Source organism: Lissotriton helveticus, chromosome 5_1, assembly GCF_964261635.1.
Source record: "Lissotriton helveticus chromosome 5_1, aLisHel1.1, whole genome shotgun sequence".
Lineage (NCBI taxonomy): Eukaryota > Metazoa > Chordata > Amphibia > Caudata > Salamandridae > Lissotriton > Lissotriton helveticus.
The window spans coordinates 1996901610-1996922851 of record NC_136065.1 but is presented as its reverse complement, the minus strand read 5'-3'; the positions used below and the strand labels follow the sequence as shown (position 1 = coordinate 1996922851).

The window sequence follows — 21242 nt, the reverse complement described above, 5'->3', positions numbered from 1 at the left end:
CTGGGGAAGCTTTTACGCTCCAGTACACAACATGCATTGTAGGAAATCCGGCTTGTTCAAGAGAGTTTGGTCACATGTAATAGATTTCGAGCAATAAATTGCTCGACCTAAATACAAATTACAAAGGCTGGGCAGTGAATCTGCAGATGCAGCCTGCGGTGCAACCAAGTATGCTTTGGATGATGCGGTTTGGTGCGACATGTTTCTTCACTTACCATTACCCAGGAGTGCAGCGAACCTCTCGCATCGTTCTTCACTTACCTTGCCATCTGGCTGGCACACAGCATCAGGTATTTGAATAAAGACTCTATTTTCTGTGCAAATTAAAAAATATGCACATTTACCCCTATGTTACGCATGTTTAGGAAAATGTCATACGTGTACACAATAACTAAAAGGAGGCGTTTATATAGGAACTTTCGCCAAGTACTTCATTTTCCATAGAAATTCCGCTTATACGGTAGGTGCAGAGATGTGCACATACAATTACAGCAATGCTGTTTCAACCCGTCACAAATGGGAATAAAGTACATTATAGACACCGACCCCAGTCTTCCAACGCACTGAAGCACTCGGATGCCGATCAACCACACCTTCAAAACTTTTACGCCTCCCCACTTTCAAATGTCACCAGCCGCCACTGAATTCTGGGTGAATGTCAGTAATACCTTCCCGAACATCCTAGGGTCGCAAGTCAAGTTAAGTCTCTCTATGATTATCTTTGGCATCTCCGACGAAATCAGAGGTCCTGCAAGATCATTTCTTTTCTATGCCATACAAGAAGGGAAATTTGATGTAGGTGGGTGGAATACCCCCCCGCCGCCCCCACCTCCAGCACGCTGACTTGCTAGAATCCCTAATTTCAACATCCAAGTTAGATTTGAGGGGAAACCCATCCAAGAGGAAGAAGGCCCTTTGGAACTTTCGATTCAGATAGCTGGATAAAGAGGCGGGAGAAAATGGAATAGGGTCTTGCAATCTCGACAAACTTGCCCCATGATTATACCTCTCTGGATCTCTTTAGGCTGCGTTGGGCCCCTTCGTTTCCATTTCCTTGAGTTTTTCTAGCAGCTGCCATTCAATACCGGACCAAATTTGAGAGTGACCTTACCCGTTTGGGACAGTACCGTCCTGTATGTAGGTGTACCTGCATGGTCGCTGCTTCGTACATCTACTTCCTGGGCTTCTTCAGTACAGACGTTTGGAGTGATTATTATGGTCAGAGGTGAACATGGACAAAACAAAAAGAAACAGTAATGGTGAATATTTCTTTGTTTCTTTTGGGGTCCACCAGAGCACCATGTTTGGTGGTCAGGATCATTTGGTGGTAGCGTCTCAGGGTAGTTTCTGTCTGCATCGTCCTGGCTCATTATACACTTGTGATCCAGATGTTAGTGCCATTTCATCAGTCTTAGTTCCCTCCACCTGGCCTGGGGTCTTGATCTTGTTGAATAGCTGTGTTTGAGGGGGCCCAGGGAGTCAGCACAGAAGGTGATCCAATTGTTGAATTTCTGGATAGCTTTAGGAAGGCTGTTACTGTGTACCGGTTGGTGGTTATTGAGAGCAGTGCTCGAGTCCTTGTCAGTAATGCTGTTTGAGGTTCAGCAGGCTGGTCTGGTGGTGATGTATGTGCATTGAACCAGAACAGGGATGCTAAACTTGATGAAGGTTTGGTCTTTGCAGAAGGCAGGCGTGGGCTCATCAACTCTGCTGTTGTTGAAGCTGGTTACAATAAGGTCCATGAGGTGTCCGGCAACGTGGGTAGGTCCCTTTTCCTTGTTGGGTGACGCCCACACTTCCAAGTTTTTTGATGAGAGCTTTTGAGTTGGGGGCAGGCATGGTCTTTCACTTGGAAGTTCAGGTCTTTGAGTAGGATGTAATTGCTAGTGTTGAAGGTGAGTGGTGCGATGAAGTTTGTCACAGTGTGGGTGTGCAGTCCTGGCGGTCTGTAGATGACAATGCTGCCTAGGGTGAAGTTGGCTGTGATATGGAGCTTGATCGGCAGGTGTTCCATGTCAGAGGCTGTGGCAGTGCTGCAGCCAACGGTGTTCTTGTGGATGATGGCAATTTCACCTTGGGCTTGTGAAGTCTCTCTTGCCTAACAATCTCGTAGATGTGGAGGGGGTGGGTCACTGTGGTGATGTCAGGTGCCGATGAGGGCTTCAGCCAGGCTTCTTTGAGAAAAAGTAGGCCTTGGATGTTGTCGTGCATCAGATCCCAGATCTCTGTGGCGTGTTTGGTGAAGGAGTGGGTGTTGTGGAACATGCATGTGAGTTTTGGAGTGTTGTGTGGGTGATTGCCGACTGTGTGAGAGAGAGCGGTGGTGTTTGGTGCTGTCGTTACAGCTCCAGTGACTGTTTGGTGTGGGTTAGAGCATGGACCCTCCAGGAAGCCCTCTGTGTTTTTTTGATGCAGTGAAGCAGCAGCAAGTGGAGCAATGGCTGTTATTCAGGGCACAGAGGATCACAGCGGGGTAGCGGCAGGAGAGGGGAGGAACATGTCTTTTGGCACTAAGCACGGTCCAGGCACTGAGGGGTGCAGACGTGCTTGCCCTTCTAACTCTGGGTGACCATTCTGTCGTGCAAAGTATGTTTCTGTCTCTGGTGGATAAAGGTGCTATTATGTAGCAGTAGCACTACTGACCCACAACTGGATTTGGACGAGAAACATAAAAGGAGAATGGGTTTGCTGGTCAGATGGTACGGTGCAGGCCAGTCCTCTCAGTCATGGCTGCAGCAGACAACACAAGCACTGCACAGTAGGTTGATACTGAGAGTGTTAAGCAGGTTACCGGGTGGGCAAAGCAAGAATGCAAAATCGATGTGGTTGGAAGGCGACAGCTAAGTCTCCACTCTTTTAAGAATTAGGTGCTAAGAAAAGAAGTTGAACCGCATGTCACCTACTCCCTACCGAGGTTTTAGATGAGGCAATTAGAACAGGACTGTATCTGCTATTGAGACAAACTGAAATAGCTGAACACAGCCTGGTATACATTCCACTTTTGTTAAGTAGAGTTCAATGCCTGTTCCAACGATATGGCAACGAGCACCTACTAGTAACTGATAAAGGCTGACTGCCTCAACCATATTAATGCTGATTATTAGACACTGTTGATATTGAATGATATATTATTGTAAAACATTATTATTACGGATGTTACAGTGGAAGCTCGAGCAATGCAGACCATCCCAGTGACCACTGTCAAACTACACATATAGGAAAATCCATCAAATACCAGGAGGAAAACTATAGACTACACTAGAGACTACACCGCCGTTCCTAAACATGTAGCAATACACTTTAATGATTCCCTTGTTCCCATCACCCCTTTAACTGTGGTTACTGCCCCTCCAGGAGGTAGCTAAGCATAAATAAGGGATACAAATAAAACATATCAAAACAAAAACTCTGGAAAAACCCTGGTCCTTAAAGTAACATTATGCTTCTATGTTCATGGAGGTTGCAGATTCAAAGCGTAGCCAGGACGCCCCTAACTCAGACAGGTCCGACCCCCGACATGAATGCTGTGGCTCTGTTTGAAACTGATAAAGCAAGGTAATGTTTGGTTTCCTGTTTCCATAATACTGGTGTATCAATTTCTGTTTTCTTACCTCCAGATGTCTCACTTTCGTCTCTTCTTTGCGAAGCAGTTCGAGAAAATCATTCAGCTTCTTCTTCAAACAGTCTAGATAACTCTGAAACTTCTCCTAAAAGAAGAAAGTCTATTTGTGAAGCCATACAGATATTGTTTTATAATAACATAGAACAATGTACAACTATCCTTCAGAGGCTGAGGTACCTCTTCTACATTTATCTTTGATTACAATATTGTAGCCTGTTACTGACCACAGACAACTGCCAAAGATCCATTAAGATGCCCCAGGCATGTTATCAGGGCAATACAGCTGAGGACATACTACAAGGGCACTAACCCCAATAGTGTGCTATTTAGGAAGTAACTTCGAGGGTATACTACCTGGCAATAACTCTGATGGCATCTTATTTTGGCTCTCTGGGAAAACATCTCACATGGCATGTTCTCCCCGAAAGGGGACTCCCATGGTGAATTTAATGGTGAAATAACTTTGATGCACAATAGTTCTGAATATCGTCAATCACTGGAACAGATTTTCTCAGGCGTGGTCAGACTCACTGACATTTCCCTTTCCCACTTCTGTACCCCTTGCAACCTCAGAGCGCTATCAGTGTATGCCACTGTCTGCACCCACTGCCCACAAGAGCCAAGTGTTACTGATTCTGGCTGCAGGGCTCTATGAGGTAATGGTGTGTTTCTACCGAGGGCTAAGCACACAATTTTCTAAGGTAAAGATAGTCTATACAAAGAAACCAGAATCTGCACGGAGTTTAGCAAGCAACTCTTCCCAACACAGTGATGAAATTTGTGTTAGTAGGTAGTCATACCCACAGTAACATGCCTAATAGCTGAAGCAGTTTTTGTATCTCATTTGCCAATGACATTATGTTATGTGTGAAGCGGGTCCCCCTGCCAGGGTACACATGATGTGTGAAGCAAAATGGAGAGTGAAGTTATTGTTGCGTAAGTTACGACTGTCATGACTCTACAAGGGGTGCTTATCCATCCACTTGGTTTCAATGCACCATGAAGAATTTGAAAGGACAGGGTATTAAAGCTCCGCATAACACTAATCAATGTGTTACTGAAATAGAGATGCAGCTTTTGAGTTACTAACAATCCCATAAATGGATCAGGGGCACCATGGTAACAGTAACCAACCTATCTTGTTATTCGTAGTATCACACACACTCCACTAAGAAGAATGAAAACTTTTAAGGCAACGTATTTATTACTACAGGAACAGACTGTTTCTCAGTACATCTAAAACAACGACACAGACTATGATAAAAACAGCAAGAAGACATGTTATAAGTAACAAGAATAAAATGATCATTTTTAACATGTTTAAAATTACATCTAGAGCCTAACAGGCTAACATATACTTCTATACTATAATAAGGAAGCATGGAAGGCAGAACAACTTGCAGTCTAGAGGTTCTTAGTGGGAAGAGAAGCATAACATACCTTGTTGACAGCAAAAGCTGTCTTAATCAGCAGAGGTGTGAAGATAAAGTTCCCCACGAAGGGCAAACACAAGCTGCAGTAGCAGTCAGTCGGTCTTCCTCCGGGACATAGCTTTATCCGCTTCAGGAGAGATGTAGCATTTGCAAAGTGTGAAGTGTGCTGACAGCAGGTGAGACCATTTGGCAGATTCACAGGCAGAATTGTGGGCGATAAAATGGGCAAAGGAAATCGCCTGACATGTGGTAAAGTGGGCTATATATACTAACTCTTATCAGAAATTAGAATTTCGGACATATTTATTTTATTTATAAAGTTTTAAAGCTTAGGAATGTCTCACATAGATTATGTGCTTCAAGGTGTGCGTCCCAGACGTTTCCTTATGAACATATAAGGTAAAAGGACATTAATTTAGACTAAACTATTTTGGCTAAATGTCTGTAAATATTCTTATTTAACCTTGACATTGTGAAAAGTAGACATTTGTCCCAGATTGGTGTTGCATCAGATGTTGTATCTATGTCATTGATTGAATGACTTGGAGCTGCCACAGTTCTTAAAATCGATAACGTCGGGCAACATCTGTGTCTAGCAGCAGACATGACAATGGTTTTGAAGACATCAGGTAATATGGCGACTCCCAGTGTCTAAGATAGGGAAGATGGCGGGCTCCATAAGCTAAGATGGAGTCAGGACCTACCTAAGATGAAGCTGGATCTTAGGGACTTTACGTCTTTTATAAAAAAAAAACTCTAGAAATGCATCTTGGTTATAATGAAAGTATGCTTGTGAGCAAATGCCATCTGATAGTCTGCCTACTATAATATTTTTCTTATTGTTTTTAATGTCTTAAAGAGTGGTATACATCAGTGGTTATTAACCTCTGGTCTGGACCCTTGGAGTTGCCTACTCAAGGGGTACACAACTACTTACAAAATTAAACAATATTAACAAATTAATATTCCTGGATTACAATAATGACAAAGTGGAGGTCCACGGATTTCATTAATAATTCAGTGGGGGTCCCAAATGTCCAGTGATGATTAAGTGGGGGTCCACAGTAGTCAAAAGGTACACAATCACTGGTGTACATGTTTTAAGTATTTTTAGTATGCATCTGTACTACACCATGTGGGACAACAGACTACTGCAAAAGTGCTTTAATGAATAAATCTGCAGTTGGATAGGGACGCAGATAGTGAACAATGTGGCTGCCATTTATTTTTCAATGACCTGCCTTATATAGACTTTTTCATCGTTGGTGGGTCCAGGTGCTTGAATTAGCTGTGAAAACTACTGAAATGGAGCACCTTTGTTTTAGGACTGCTAATTCCCCAGACATCCTACATGAAACCTAGTGAATATTGAGACACACTTTCTTTAATAAAAATAGTATGTGGTTATGGTGGATATAACAAATAAAAATAAATATTGTTTAAACAGAATGTTAACTAATAATCTAGTGCTAGATGTAGTTTTACTGGTCACAAAATACTGGTCAAAATCTGCAAGAAGTAAACAATTTTAAGAACCGATTTTTATACTAATAGGTCGTACTAAAAATTCTGAATCCTTAGTGAGTCCGAATCTAAGCTACCTCAGGAATATTAATGAGGTAGGTCATCTGGATGCCCTCACAGAGATGGTGGCCTTCTGGGGTCAGCATACCACCATGTCTGTGAATGCTTTTCAATAGAGCAAACATGTATTTATTTTTTAATGCAGCACAGTTTCATTAAAGGAAATAAAAAAAAATTGTACTTTTTTCTTTTTAATGTTTTAGAGTTGGCAGTGGTCCCCTGAAACACTGCCTACTTACTCTTCAACAAACTTTTTTTTACATTCAAATTTGGGAATGCATTACCAGCTTCAATTAGGTGTGTATACAATTTCAATGTTTTGCAACCAGTTGGTCGGAAAACTTCAATACATAAGATAATGGTATTTGGAAGGCAAGTCTACAACCTGCCCTTTCCAGATACCAAATCGGTATCCATTTAGATTCGCATTTTAGGGGTCAGGAAAACTTTTCTGAGTCCTAAAATTGGATTAGTCCCCTTGAAAATGAAATGTAACAGTCACAAATGCCAAATAGAAGTGTTTGGAACCGTTAAAATGCTTAGTACATCTGGCCCCTAAATTGAATTTATAAAGGGCTGTTACTTCTAACGTTGAATAGTTGCCTATTGGTCTCTATTGGGATTATTCATACTTTGGGAATGCCAGCAGCAGCCACCTCTGCAATCCAATGGGAAGGATTTTAGAGAGAGTAGAATGAACACAGATGAAGAGGCACTAATCTTCCAGGTGGTGCACACAGATCTTCTGATGGTCGACTGTAGACATTTACCAACCACAGCTTCCATAGCACTGGTACCAGGAGTTTGTGATTCCAACAAACATGTACAAGATTTCACATGAAGCCTTCTCACTTTTTAGGGCACATATCAGACTGCGAAGTTGAGACGCACTCTAAGCACTCTGTGATTGGAGAAGCACCATAGAAAAAGAGAATGCTGTAGGAGAGCTGATTGACTAGTCCTCATCCTGACAACTGGGGATCACAATCTTGTTCCAGGATGACAGAACTGCACACAAGTGCAGTTGGAAAGGACTGTGATCCAGAGGTTCAGTGTTGCCCCACTGCTACTTTTCTTCCAGACGTGAGGGGTGGGTCCTTGTTAATGAAGAACTGATGGACGGCCCTGCAAGGAGATCGCCGTACTTGCTTTGGAGCAAAGATACCGAACTGTGCATTAAAGAGCAAAGCCTGCCAGTTGCCTGGGAGAATCAATGTGATGTCTGCACCGCTCTAGGACATGAGGTAACCCAGCTACCCGGCCTGGACACCTGGGGTCAAGGGAAGGGTCATTACCTTACAGCATCTGTTGGTGAACGTGCTTAATCCTGACCCCCTCCAGCAGGGCAGGACTGCCCGTAGCGAGCATCAGGCATTTCCCCGGGAGGCTGCAAGGATGTGGGCCGAATTTGCAGCACAAGGGGGCGTTTTTAGGTCTCGCTAGATCCAGCGCATGCCCTGATCTAGCGAGACATTTAGTAAGCGGGTTTTTTCAAGTGCTACCAAAGGCCACCAGCTTGCTTTTATGCTCACAGGCCCGCGCACCTCCCTCCGCCTCTTGACGCGATCACTTTCACTTTAACGGGTCTCTCCCCAACATCTCCTGCTGCAGGGCTGCGACAACCCTAACCGCCCGCCCTTCCGTGTTAAGCATAAGCACTTTTGCTTTCCTGCGTCCAGCCTGCCATTGTGTGCAACAGCACCTGACTATTCAGAGAGTTCCTTGAAGTCAAACTGGATCCGAGAACTAGCCTGACACGGGACTAAAGGGCTGCGCGTTTACATCCATTAACGGTGGACTTCTGGAATGAAGAGAAGAAATTCATAAATATTGGCGTGTAGATGTGCCAACACGAGCCGTCACTTCCAGGGCTCGGCCAACCCACACCCCCATCCCCATCCCCATCCCCCTTCCTCGCGCGCACACAACTCAAAGTATTTGTGCTCTTTCTCACTGCCACTTGCTGCGTGGGTCGCACTCTGTGCGTGTGGTTAGATAACACAAGTGTTGTGTTTTTACTTTTTCAAACTTCTACCAGCTAAATCTAGTTCTCTGTACTTACTGCTTTAAGTAATTGGACAACCATTGATCGAATTAACGAAGAATAGCTACTAAAGAATGAAAATGGTGATCTATTGCTTACAGAAAACAAGTAAAATGTCCCAAAACAAAGTAATCGTTTTGAAGAATTATGAAAAAACTAAGTCACCAAGATGTCATGCCTTAAAAAATGTTTATAATATATACTGTAAGGGTGTGGTACATGATTCTTTTGTATTTTCAGTCCACCAGTTTGCCATTTATAATGCTCTTAACCCCTTCCATGCTGGTGACGAACCCCAGCCGTCACGCTCCACGGTGCTCGTGTGCGGATGACGGCTGGGGTTCGTCACGGCCCCGCCCTGTTCGTTTGTTTACCGCACAGCGGCGGAAACGGGCCAGCATCGAAGGGGTTAAACTACAGAAACTTTAACTGGTTATAAAGGGCACAAGTTAACATGTCTGTACTATTTAATCATTGGAGTACATTATTGAATATTAGAGCAAACATTGGAGTGTGAGGTCTATTGTAGCAACGGTTAGCGTGGCATACTGCTCTTAATGGATAGTCTTTTACACCGTTTACCCTCCGATGTGGATTCATACTGCTGTTGGTTTGGTAAATGGCATTTTTGTTGTTGTTTGATCTGAGTTTGTCTCATCTGACAGAGTCATCTACTTTGACTTAATTGTGCTATGTTGTTTTGAGATTTATTTACTAGATAAGTGAAATTATGGTTTGCTCCAAAAAGTGCACGTACTTTTTAAGACTGGCCCACTGCAGTAGAGGCGTTACTAGTGTACCACATGGTTCCAACACAAAATACCCTTATGCCATAGGTCATAGTCTTACTTTATTCGGTTAAAATTAATAACCATAAAAGCATACAAAATACAAAATTCATTTACATTAAAATATGGCCCAAAGTCAAAAAATGTAGATCAGTTTTCCTTGCGATCAAACAATAAACAGTCAACACCTCAAAAAATAATTACAAGTTAAAGGAAAAGCAATTAAAAACAAAAGTTGAGGTTCGTTACATTTTGGCATAGCGATATTGTACATCATACAGAAGGAATAATAACTGTGCATTAATAATTACTGGTTGGGGCAATATCCTTGTCCTATCGGGTCACCATATCTAAGCCAGAGAATAGGTTTTGGTGGTTATATGTGGGGATCTGCTGGTAGCTGATCGATACAGGGCCCCTCCTGTCCACCCAGTGGTTTTCCTCTACACTCCAACTTGTGGGTGGAAAATACGCAGTTCTGGGGTAGAAATCGCACAATTCCCGTGTTGCTATTGGCCCATCTTCTCTTTGTGGCTCCCAGCAATGGAGATATGGGACGATCTGGTTATCCATAAAATTAACAATTACCAGGTCTGCGGCTATAGTCTTGAGTCAGAAACCTATCCACACCACCCTTCTCACATTTAGAATTCTTCCGTCGATATTAAATGGAAGAGGTCTGTTCTTCGTCAACCAAAACTGTACTTTGTTTTTAAGGTCCTGTTGACCTTCAATTTTTCCAATAGTGAGCTTAGGCACTACCGAGAAGACACACACATAGGGTGCTGCCTCCGGTGGTAAGTTTATACATGTATTGATGGCAGCTAACCACTCACAACCCTTTTCTACTTTGTTTAGCCCTGCTCTAAGAGCTGAGCTAGGGGCCATAGTCGATTTTTTGGGTACATCCTTACTTTGAAAAGCTATTGGTACGGGAACTAGTAGCTGGCTCTGAGCTATGTTGCTGTTTGCATTGGTGTCAAGCTTATTTGAAGCAACTATGCTCTGGGATTGTTTCTTTGGGTTGGTATTTTCATCTATTTTCGAAAGCTTTTCCCCAATTCTCTCTATCCTCTCAATGAGCTGGGATAGTAAGGTCTTAACCAGTTCTTCTAGATGGACCAGCAAAATAGAAGGTAAGAGGGATACAGGGGTTTCCGGTGTTTGACGTGCTTTGGGTGACTCAAGGATGGTGGTGTCAATAACCGGGGGGGGGGGGGCTTAAGTTTGTTTTTTGGAATTTCGCTGGTTTCCCCTTATGGTCCATACCTTTATGTTTTCTGCTCTGGGAAGCGACCTGGGGATGTACTGTCGCTTGAATGGTAGATTTATCTATTAGTGCGTCAAAAATTTCCAGGGGACTTTAATTGGATTGATACGATTTCCTAGGCTCGGGACTTCCAAAATCCGTAGGGGACGTTGGGGAACCGGTTTGTTCAATTCCCTGCTCTGTAGGTATGTACCTAGTATTGCAAATTGCATTGAGTTCCCTAAATAGTAAAGAGTTAGGTGAGTCAGTAGGATTCGAAGGGGATCGTACACAGCATGTGGTATCATTAGGAAGGCTGTGTTCTATTGTCTCAATGGCCAATGTTACCCTTGTTATGTACAAGTCCAGTGTCCCCTTGAGTGACCCTCCCTGAGAAGAAGATTGATTGGGGGGCCCTTTAGGGGTCATGATGCAACTAGCTTGTGACCCAAAAGCACACTCCTATGTATGGGACCAGTGGGTATCCTGATCATCAGAGGGGTTACTTAAAAAGGGCAAGGAATTTCGTCTTCAACCTCTAAATAAATAAATTGCCTCTGGATAAGTGTACCTTAGTTCAATACGTTAGTCCCAGAAGACCAGGATGGGTGTTCCGACCCGACCTCTTCTGGCCTCTGAGGGCAACAGAGGGCCCGCCCTTTGCCCGGGCTTAGCCCGGCGTCCCGCGAGGGAGGACTGTTGTTAGTTTTATGCGCCTCCTGGCACTGTGGTGTGGTCAGGTGGTTCCCGTGGGCTGCTGGGGATTGCAGTCCCCTGTCCTGCACTCCACGCGGCGGCCGGCGCTTCCCCAGATGGAAATGGGAGCGGGCAGCGGGAGGCAGGCGGCGACCCCAGCAAGTGAAAGGGCAATTCTCCACCCGGGCTCCCCAACAGGCAAGTTCAAGAAACGCTCCCCCCTCTCTGCAGGACTGTCGTTAGTTTTATGCGCCTCCAGGCGCTGTGGTGTGGTCAGGTGGTTCCCGTGGGCTGCTGGGGATTGCAGTCCCCTGTCCTGCACTCCACGCGGCGGCCGGCGCTTCCCCAGATGGAAATGGGAGCAGGCAGCAGGAGGCAGGCGGCGACCCCAGCAAGTGAAAGGGCAATTCTCCACCCGGGCTCCCCAACAGGCAAGTTCAAGAAACGCTCCCCCTTATGCATGTTTGTTTCAAAATATTCGGGACAACGGCTTTCAGTGAAAGCTTAATTTAACACAGACACGTACTTGCACTTATTAGTAGTGAAGCTGGGGGTATGAAGACCCGCAGCAACAATATTTAGGAGTTTGTGTCTTAGCAGATAAGAAGTTACAATTTTAAACATTTAATATTTTTGGAGTTGTGTAATCTCCAGTTTTGATGTTTAGTAGAGTTTAATTGATTTTTGTGATGCTGGGGGGGACTGTATTCCAGAGCAAATTATAATAGTAGTTTGAAATAAGAAACTGTATACAGATTTCATTTCCAATTTGTGCATATTGTAGATGACTTCTACGTGTACACCAGCTATGGCAGAGTTCATGACTAGATCCTTCCTGCAAACCATCACAAATTATTCCTACATGCTAAAACGCCCAATTAACAGACTTACTTTTTCTTCAAACAAGAAATTATCAGTGCATAGGACTTGAAATTACAGGAAGGATTAACTCCTAGTTATAGTAATTATATGCTTCAAATCTTAACATTTGTGATTGCTAAGTGCTTATAGTGGTAACTTTAATAATCACTTAAAAGAGGAGCAGCTTGAGATTTAAATTTCAGTAGTTTACCTTCGCAAACATGAAGGCTGCTTTCTATAAAGGTAGATAAAGCATTTTCATACATTTTAGTATAAACAAATTATATGAAAACTCTGAAACCGTCAATGATATGTAAATTACCAACTCCGTGGTGCCTCTGTAGATACAGAGGATCACTAACAAGCAGTGCATCAGCACTTTTTGATAATGCTGAAACTATAGTTGTGTGTAAACATAAGGTATGTTTATCTGTTTTGCACTAGAACGCCAATATTAAAAGTACAAGAAAATATATATTTTTTTAAGATGTTTTGTTTTAACTTTAGTTGTGATGGAACATCAATGAGTGGCAGTTTGATAAGGTGTATGGGAGAAATATTTATTTTCTTGCTGTAGTACGCGTACTCCATATTATACAATGATGTGCAAAAGATCACAGCTGCATAAAACAGTTATTTTTAAATGAAAGTCTTAAAATAGGTGACATGCTCTTCCAGCACAAGAAAATGATAAATTATGGTGCTAGTTCATTAGGGCTTAATGTACATCCTCTCAAGTCATTTTCAATTAAAACAAGCATTGGCATAGCCAATAGGTCTCGCCTTTGGGACTGTATAAGTGTTTAGCCATGCAACAGTTGGTAGTGTTGCACCATGGATATTGTGCTGCTTAACTAAATACTTATAAGGTCCCAAAAGCGAGACCTATTGGCTATGCCAATGCTTGTTATTGCTGGTGGGCGCATTTTGCAGCACTGCTGCTATATCGCCCCCAGTAACAAAAGCAGCAGGGGGGCTCCTCTATCAAAATTGTCAGGGCTGCTCTGGGTTCCCAGTCCAGTCCTGCCCTCCAGGCTGGACTCAAAAAGCACACATTGTCATAGAAACCCCTCACACTGTGTGCAGAAGTTGTCTTTGTGAAAGAGCAAAATGCCGTCACTCACAGTTAAGTTAGCCAGTGGCTAATGTTGGCTGATCCCTTGCCCCGTTCTGTATGCCATAGTGGGTGGAAGAAAAATGTGAAAGACACAATAACAGACCAATGGATGAACATGGCTGGATGAAAGACCCTATAAGTAAAAAGCCCGTATGAGTAAGTATAGTATATTATATTATTTTAGTAAAATCAAAGGATATTGCCTAATGCCAGGTATTGCATGCCCCTATCGCTACCCCAGCTCTATAACACACATACCTTGTATTCCTGGGCAGCCTCTTCAATGGGGAGCACCGAGTGAGGCTTGTGATCACGTGACATGCTGCAGACCACACAGATGGGCTCCTGGTCATCTTCACAGAACAGTTTCAGTTTCTCTTCGTGTTTTCTGCACAGAATCGAATCGCGGGGGGTCACAGTCTGTACGTCAAGATGTTTCAGGGTTTCCACCATGTTTGCTAGTCTCTTGTTCGATCGGAGTTTCTTACTTTGGGACGTTTCTCTACACTCAGGACAGAGGAAGTCTGTCTGAAGCCCTTCCCAGCACTGAGAGATACAGGACTGACAGAAGGTGTGTCCGCACTCCACAGACACGGGGTCTTTGAAATATTCCAGGCATATGGAGCACGTGGCCTCCTCCATCAGACTCCGGAGCTGGTTTGCTGCAGCCATGTTCCTATACGAGCCGAGGTTAAGTTTCGATTCTCCCAGTTTGTGAAGTGGGAGGGTCTGTCTTTACTTCCTCATACATCTTACTGGAGCATTTCGGTTTGTTTTCATTGGCTGTTTCTCATGCATATAAAGGTGTCCTCGGAGTTTCTGCACCAGAGTAGGGTGTTTCTGCGGTGAGCTGGGAGTGTCCTCAGATAATGTGCTGTGTCTGTAGGTGACCCCAGAATGTTTGGGTTGTAGTGGGGGTCTGCTCTGGGAGTGTCTGAGTCTAAGCTGTAGACATCTAGAAGTGGGAGTCGTTGCTGCATAACAAGCAGTGTATGCCTCTAGACTGTTTACTAAAACACACTTCGCACGCTGGCGTTGAATGGTAACAGTAAAACTACAAGTTCCAGACTGCAAAGCGCTGCAGTCTAAATAATAAGGACAGACCTGAAGGTGTCATACACGGCATCGAGCACTTGTCAGCTCTGTAGTTGGTGGTGTCTGGGATTGTGCTGTGAGCATCTGCAATATCACCTGTGTGTGTGACTGCCTTTAAAGAGGTTTGCATGCCACCAGTGCGTTTAACTCTGTGAGGGCAGCGTCAACAACTTACCTGGCAGTGTCTGCGCCTTTTTATATTGGGAGTGTCTGCGCTCTGAAGTGGGAAATCAATGGAGAACACACACTGACTAATAAAGCCAATAGGTCTCGCTAATAGCTAAGTAAAATTGATTCTTCGAAGATTTTTATAGTGCCTAATCACCCTTTACCTTTAGGGTATCCTGGCCCTTAACAGGTGTGTGGTGCTTGGCTTGAGGGGTCTTACTCGGAGATCCGGTTCTTTCGCTTCTTGCGGAAGTTACAAAGTGTTGAGGAGACTAATGTGATGTGGGGAGTTGTTCTGTTGTTCCACAATTAAAGAGCGATGTATGAGAAAGCACAGCACCCTGCTCTGCCTTTGCACAGGCACGTCGATTGAGTCCAGCTGAGTGGAGGTGCTCGGTGTGTAAGTGGATCTGCACGCAGCTGTTCAGGTAGGTAAAACCTGTGTTGTGTAGTGCTTTGTATGTGTGGGTCAGGAGTTTGAACTGTGCATGCTTATGTACATGAAGTAAGTGTAGCTCCCTTAAGTGTGGGGAGATCTGAGCAGTTGCGTAACGAAACTTGAGGGGGCCCCCAACAACGTACAAGGGGGGCTGCGCTTCCCTACCCCTTCCCTATTTAAAGGCAGCCACTGCGAGGGAGTACTAGAAAGACCTCTTACCTCCCGGTCAGAGACCTGCTCTGTCCACCAGCAGCTCTGCTATTGTGCCGCTGCAGTTGAACCCGCTCGCCTCTCTGGTAGGTGTTTAAGGCCAACCTCCACCCGCAGGTTCCTGCCTGCGCCTCATCCCCGGTGGTCCAGTGAAGAGCCTTGCCCTCCTGCTGGTTCCACTGCTGTCTTTATTGTGTTGTACCCGTCTTCTGTCTTGTCTGTACCGGTTTTCTGTCTTTTTGCTATTGTGCTTGTTTTTTCTGTCATTGTGCCTCTGTTAGTTCCTTTCTGTTATTTGTCACTGTTATTTGTCTGTTTGTTTTTTCGTGACTTCTGCCATTCCCTTCCCGTTGCTGCTGCCCCTGCGGCCCCTCCCCCCTACTGCCTCCCAGCTGCTCTTCCCTCCCCTACTTAATAGCGGCCACGTGCAGAGGGCGTGTCGCAAGGCAAGCCCGCCCCTGACCGGAAGTAGCGCCAGGGGCCCAGGTTCTTTGACCACCCATCGCCACAACTCAGCTGTCCTCCTCTCACTCAACCCCAGAAGGAACAACTGCACGCTGTCCACGGCGAACACCAACAACGGCCATTTCTCTTGCCACAACTACCGCCGAACCTTCACCACCCTCCGGGCCCCCACAGCCGCTGCCCCCCGCCAGGCACCAATACCAAAGAAGCCCTGAAGTGCATCCTCCTCAACGTGCACTCCCTGCACAGACATGCTGTTCAGATCTGGGAACTCCTAAACACTCTCTTGCTAGAAGTAGTTTTTTCACGGAAACCTGCACCAATGCCTCCTCCGCCCCTGACATCACCACCACCATCCCCGACAGATACAAGAACCTAGAGGAAGGACCACCCTAACCGCCCAGGAGGAGGACTCGCCATTGCACACAAGAGCTCCCTCCAAATCTCCACCTTCACAAGCGACTCCTCCGCCACCACCGAACACCTCCTTTTCCAGATCCAGCCCAGCCCTAGAACCCCTCTTTGCTGCACCCTCACCTACAGACCACCCGGCCTCGTTCACCACTACCATTGCTGACCTCATCACACCCCACGCCATCACCTTCATGGACTACATACTCCATTGGAGACCTGAACTTTCACCTCAACATCCTCAGCGACCCCAACTCCACCGCCCTTCTGGCCAACCTCGCCAACATCGGACTGAAACAGCTCCTCACCACCCTTACTCACAAGGCAGGACACACCCTCGACCTCATCTTCGCAGGTGGGAACAACATTCACTTCAGCCTACCATGCAGCCCCTCTGGACTGACCACCCTTGCGTACACTTTTCCTTCAACACCACCACCGCTCTCAAACCCACTCCTCACTCGCGCAAAGGAACAGGAACAAGGTCACAGAGGAGCACCTCTACTCCACCCTCAGCCGCGACCCTTTACCCACATCGACTGACGCCAACTCTGTGCCAAAGTACTACACCACTGGATGGCCAACTGCGCAGACAAGCTCGCAACCCCCGCACCACCAACAGACAATGCCCCCTGAAGGCCACCTGGTTCACCAACTACCTCCAAGAAGCCAGACGCTCCTGCAGACGTCTCGAAAAACGATGGAGAAACAACAAAACCACAGAAGACCTGACCACCTACAAGAACGCCGTGACAGAATACCACCAACGCATAAGTCCACAAAGAAGACTTTATCCGGAACAAAATCCTCACCTACTCCAGCAACTCTAAGGAACTCTTTAACATCATCCAGCATTTCACCAAACCCCCCCCCCACCCCAGCGAAGCCACGGATGTCACTCCCTCCCAGGACCTCTGCAACAAGCTCGCTCCTACTTCCACCAGAAAATCAAGGCCCTCTACGACAACTTCAGGGAGCAGACTCCAGAAACCACCCTTCCCTCCTGCAACGACAGCCGGACCACCATTTCCGCCTGGACCCCGGTCACCACCAAAGATGCCACCTTGACCATGAAGAGCACTCACTCAGGAGCCCCCACGGAACCCTGCCCTCCGCACATCTTACACAGAGCCACCGCCAACCATAGCGCCCCAACTACTACGCACCATCAATGCCACCTTCGAATCCGTCACTTTCCACGACAACTGGAAACACACAAAGTCAAGCCCCTCCTCAAGAAACCCTCTGCAGACCAGACGGACCTGAAGAACTACCGACCCTTCTCTCTCCTTCCCTTCGCAGCCAAAGCCACCGAGAAAATAGTCAATGCCCAGCTGACAAACTTCATCGAAGAGATCTCCATCCTTGACCCCTCCCAATCCGATTCGTCAGCAACCTTGGCACAGAGACCGCTCTCCTCGCCGCCACAAATAACATCTGCATGCTCCTCAACCAAAGCCACAACGCGGCCCTCATCGTACTCGATCCCTCTGCAGCCTTCAACACCGTCTCCCACCGCACCCTCGCAGCCAGACTCTGCAACACCGGAATACAGGGAACCACCTTTGACTGGCTCTGCTTCTTCCTCACCTGCAGAACCCAAAGGATCAGACTTCCGCCTTTCCTCTCTGAACCCACAGAGATCAACTGCAGAGTACCACAAGGATCATCGCTCAGTCCCACACTCTTCAACCTCTACATGTCCCCCCTCGCTGCCATCATCAGACAGCATGGACTCAGCATTGTGTCCTACGCCGACGACACCCAGCTCATCCTCCCCCTCACCAAGGACCCCAAAACCACCAGACTCAGCTTCCAGGAAGGGATGAAAGAGATCGCAGCTTCGATGAGCAGCAGCTGTCTGAAGCTCAACTCAGAAGACAGAAGTCCTCATCCTTGGACCCACACCCTTCAGCTTGGGACAACACCTGGTGGCCCACTGCCCTCAGCACCCCCCCAGCCCCATGGACCATACCCAGAACCTCGGCATCATACTAGACTCCTCCCTCACCATGACCCGACAGATCAATGCCGTCGCCTCCACCTGCTTCCACACCCTCTGCAAGACCTTCAATTGGATACCCCCCCAAAAGCCAGAAAGATCGTCACCGAGGCACTCATAGCAAGCAGACTGGACTCTACGCAGGAATCATCAAATCCCTGCTATGCAAACTCCAGACCATCCAGAACACCGCGGCCAGACTCATCCTCGGCATCCCACAACATGAACACATCACCCAACACCTGCGAGACCTCCACTGGCTCCCCGTTGAGAAGAGAGTAACCTTCAAGCTACTCACCCATGCCTACAAATCCCTCCACAACACTGGGCCCAAATACCTCAAAGAAAGAGTCTCCTTCCACGTACCCAAAAGAAACCTCCGCTCTGCCGACCTCGCCCCAGCAGAAATCCCGTGCATTTGCAGAACCAGAGCGGGTAGAAGAGCCTTCTTCTACACTGCAGCCAAAGCCTGGAACAAGCTCCCAATCAACATCAGATGCTCCTCTACTCTGCACACCTTCAGGAAAAGCCTGGCTTTTTGGCTGACTTGGAGTTGCACTCCCCCCCAGCGCCTTGAGACCCTCATGGGTGAGTAGCGCACTTTGAACCCCCTGATTGATTGAGGGCCCCCACGCCCTGAACCCAGTCAAGAGCTCTCAAGCCAGGGGTCTGCCGTCCACGCACAGTGCCGGGGCAGGGGGGGAAGCTGCGCCGCATCATAGGGCTAATATTATGCCCAGTGGTGGCTCCTCCGCTAATATCCTTGTTCAGCTAGGGCAGGGCTGCTTTGCTCCCACAGCAGGGCAGTGGAGGAGTGGTTTGCCTTCTCCTAGTGTGCATGAGGCTTTGGCCGGCCGTCTCGGGCCAGTCAAACCGTCATGCGCACTTTGTATTATCTCCTTGCAGGCTGCGTTACAGCCTGCATGGAGAACATGCCCAGCCTCCTATTCTCTGGCTGAGCGCCGATCCACGGCGCTCAGACCAATCGCAATGCTGCAATGCAGCATTGTGATTGACTATCAGGAGGTTGGGTGCTCCCTGCCCTGCGGGTGAAGAGGGTCAAGAGAAGGAGGCGGCGGTGGCAGCAGCAGACAGGTAAGTGTATTTTTATTTTCACTCCATTGCCCCCCACGACTCGCCCCCCACCCATCGCTGGTAAATATGGTCCGCACTGGCAGGGGCACGTATTCCAGGTCCACCTTTAATACCATTTTTTCTTATAAATGCTTCAGATCAAGTGTCCTTGTAATGTGGTATTTGCCACATATATTTTTTTATCAAAATCCCTTGGGGCATACCATAACTCTTCCTTGACTTTGTCTTTTAGTCTGATCTATATTTCACCTATGTTCCTGGTGCAAAGTGCTTCCAAATGCACTGCTTGACTCTACTTTGCCTCTAACGTTCTTGGGAGCACCCCAAACCTTACTTAAAAATATTCATATTTCTTTTAACACATTTTGCAGTTTAAATGTGCACCTAAAAGAGTATTTGCAATTGCCACAGATGTCCCTAGAATGCCACTGAGGGACAGCAAGACACAACATTTTCTGCAACGTTGTTTAAGCTCCATCCAGTTTTGACCAAACACATTGGGCAATTCAATTGAGCTTACAAATGCACCATTTCCACAAAATAAGTAAAATGATAACATGACACCATCAATAATAACAATAAAATGCTTTACACGTATATTATCTTTCCACGTTGTTGAGCGTTTTCAAAAATCCAGGAAGAGAATCACCCTTCCATCTCCTCCTGACCCCCCCCTTTTATTTTGTGGTTGCTGGTGGCTGTGCCTGCCAAAACATACACTCCTGGCTAAGGTCATGTTCAGACGCTTGACGCCTCAGTATCTCAGGCATCCTAACTTGGCTTCCTGAACCCTCTGCTATTGCAGTGCTAAAACTCACACTGATCCCTGTCAATGCACTTCTGCCTAAAGCGCAGCCCTGTCAAGTACCACACATCAGGGGTTAGTTAGACTAGCGCATTTTAGTAATGGTTTCCACATCACAGCACTAAAATGCATTAGTCATGCCTATTAAAGCTCCAGGGACTGACGTGTCCACTTAGGCACTTCCGCATTCTTATAAACGGGAAACATCCTTTACCCCACATTTCTTACCCCGCAAAAACGTTTACAACGCAGGCCTTTACACCGCAAACTGTTACAACGCATTCCCCAAAGTAACGACCCCCTGGCGTTAGAATAGTTATTGCATTTTAATGGGGAATGCGTTGTAACGGAGTGCGTTGTAAAGCCCTGCATTGTAAAAGTTTTTGCTGAGTAAAAACTGCGGTGTAAAAGCATTCAGGGTAAATGCTTGCGGGGTAACGTCAAACAACCTTATAGACAGTGCAGTTTGGTTTTGGATGGTTCTGTGTTGTTAGCTATATTTTTGCAGTCAATAATTACACTGATTGGCCTGGCCTCTCTGGGCCATGAGGATCCAGCATCATAGTGCGTTGTGATAACAGCATTAAATACATCGCCGTTTTGTTTGCTGTGTGTGCTTAGCCCAGATAGGGTGGCGCTGTGCTGCACATGGGCAGGGCAGGGGAGCACTGCAAGATATTTTTGACGCTAAAGCCTAACTTGATAAACTATCTCTGGCCACACCCTGGATAAGCGCTCAATTTAAAGGTGACAGCGCTACCCGGCCTGTCCTCAGCTGCAGTGATTCAACTCTTCCAAGCGGCTCAGTGTGACCAGAATGACAGTCACACTGGAACTAGAGCTGCTGGCTGCTGTTGCAGTCAGAAGATCACTGTCCAAGTCCTCTGGTCAGGCGCCTCAGCCCAGCACAAACCGGCAACCTGGAGTACTACAGTAATTGAAGATACATTGCAGGATTAGCCTGCCCTGGCAGCCTCCTCTGGCTCTCGTTGGCATTGATGAGTTCAGCATGCCTTACCCGAAAAAACTGATGTCTGAAGGGACTTCCACTTTCAGTTGCAGAGTCTCCCATTCGCTGGGTTTTTTCTGATGTATGTTGTTCCTTAAAATGACCCGCAATCAAACTAATTCTGTCGCTATTTTGCTCAGTGTTCAAAA

At 46.3% G+C, this 21242-nt stretch overlaps 1 protein-coding gene across 1 annotated transcript in view; it reads right to left on the bottom strand.

Annotated features, from left to right (window-relative positions):
- The window catches only part of LOC144756150 (E3 ubiquitin-protein ligase TRIM39-like), a 367398-nt gene extending 353332 nt beyond the window's left edge, over positions 1-14066 (bottom strand). Inside the window, exons 1-2 of the mRNA XM_078645727.1 lie at positions 13653-14066; positions 3612-3707 (exon numbers count right to left, since the gene is read on the bottom strand). Of these exons, the coding sequence (XP_078501853.1) occupies positions 3612-3707; positions 13653-14066 (510 nt within the window). The remainder of the gene's footprint in view (positions 1-3611; positions 3708-13652) is intronic.
- Between the last annotated feature and the right edge of the window lie 7176 nt (positions 14067-21242).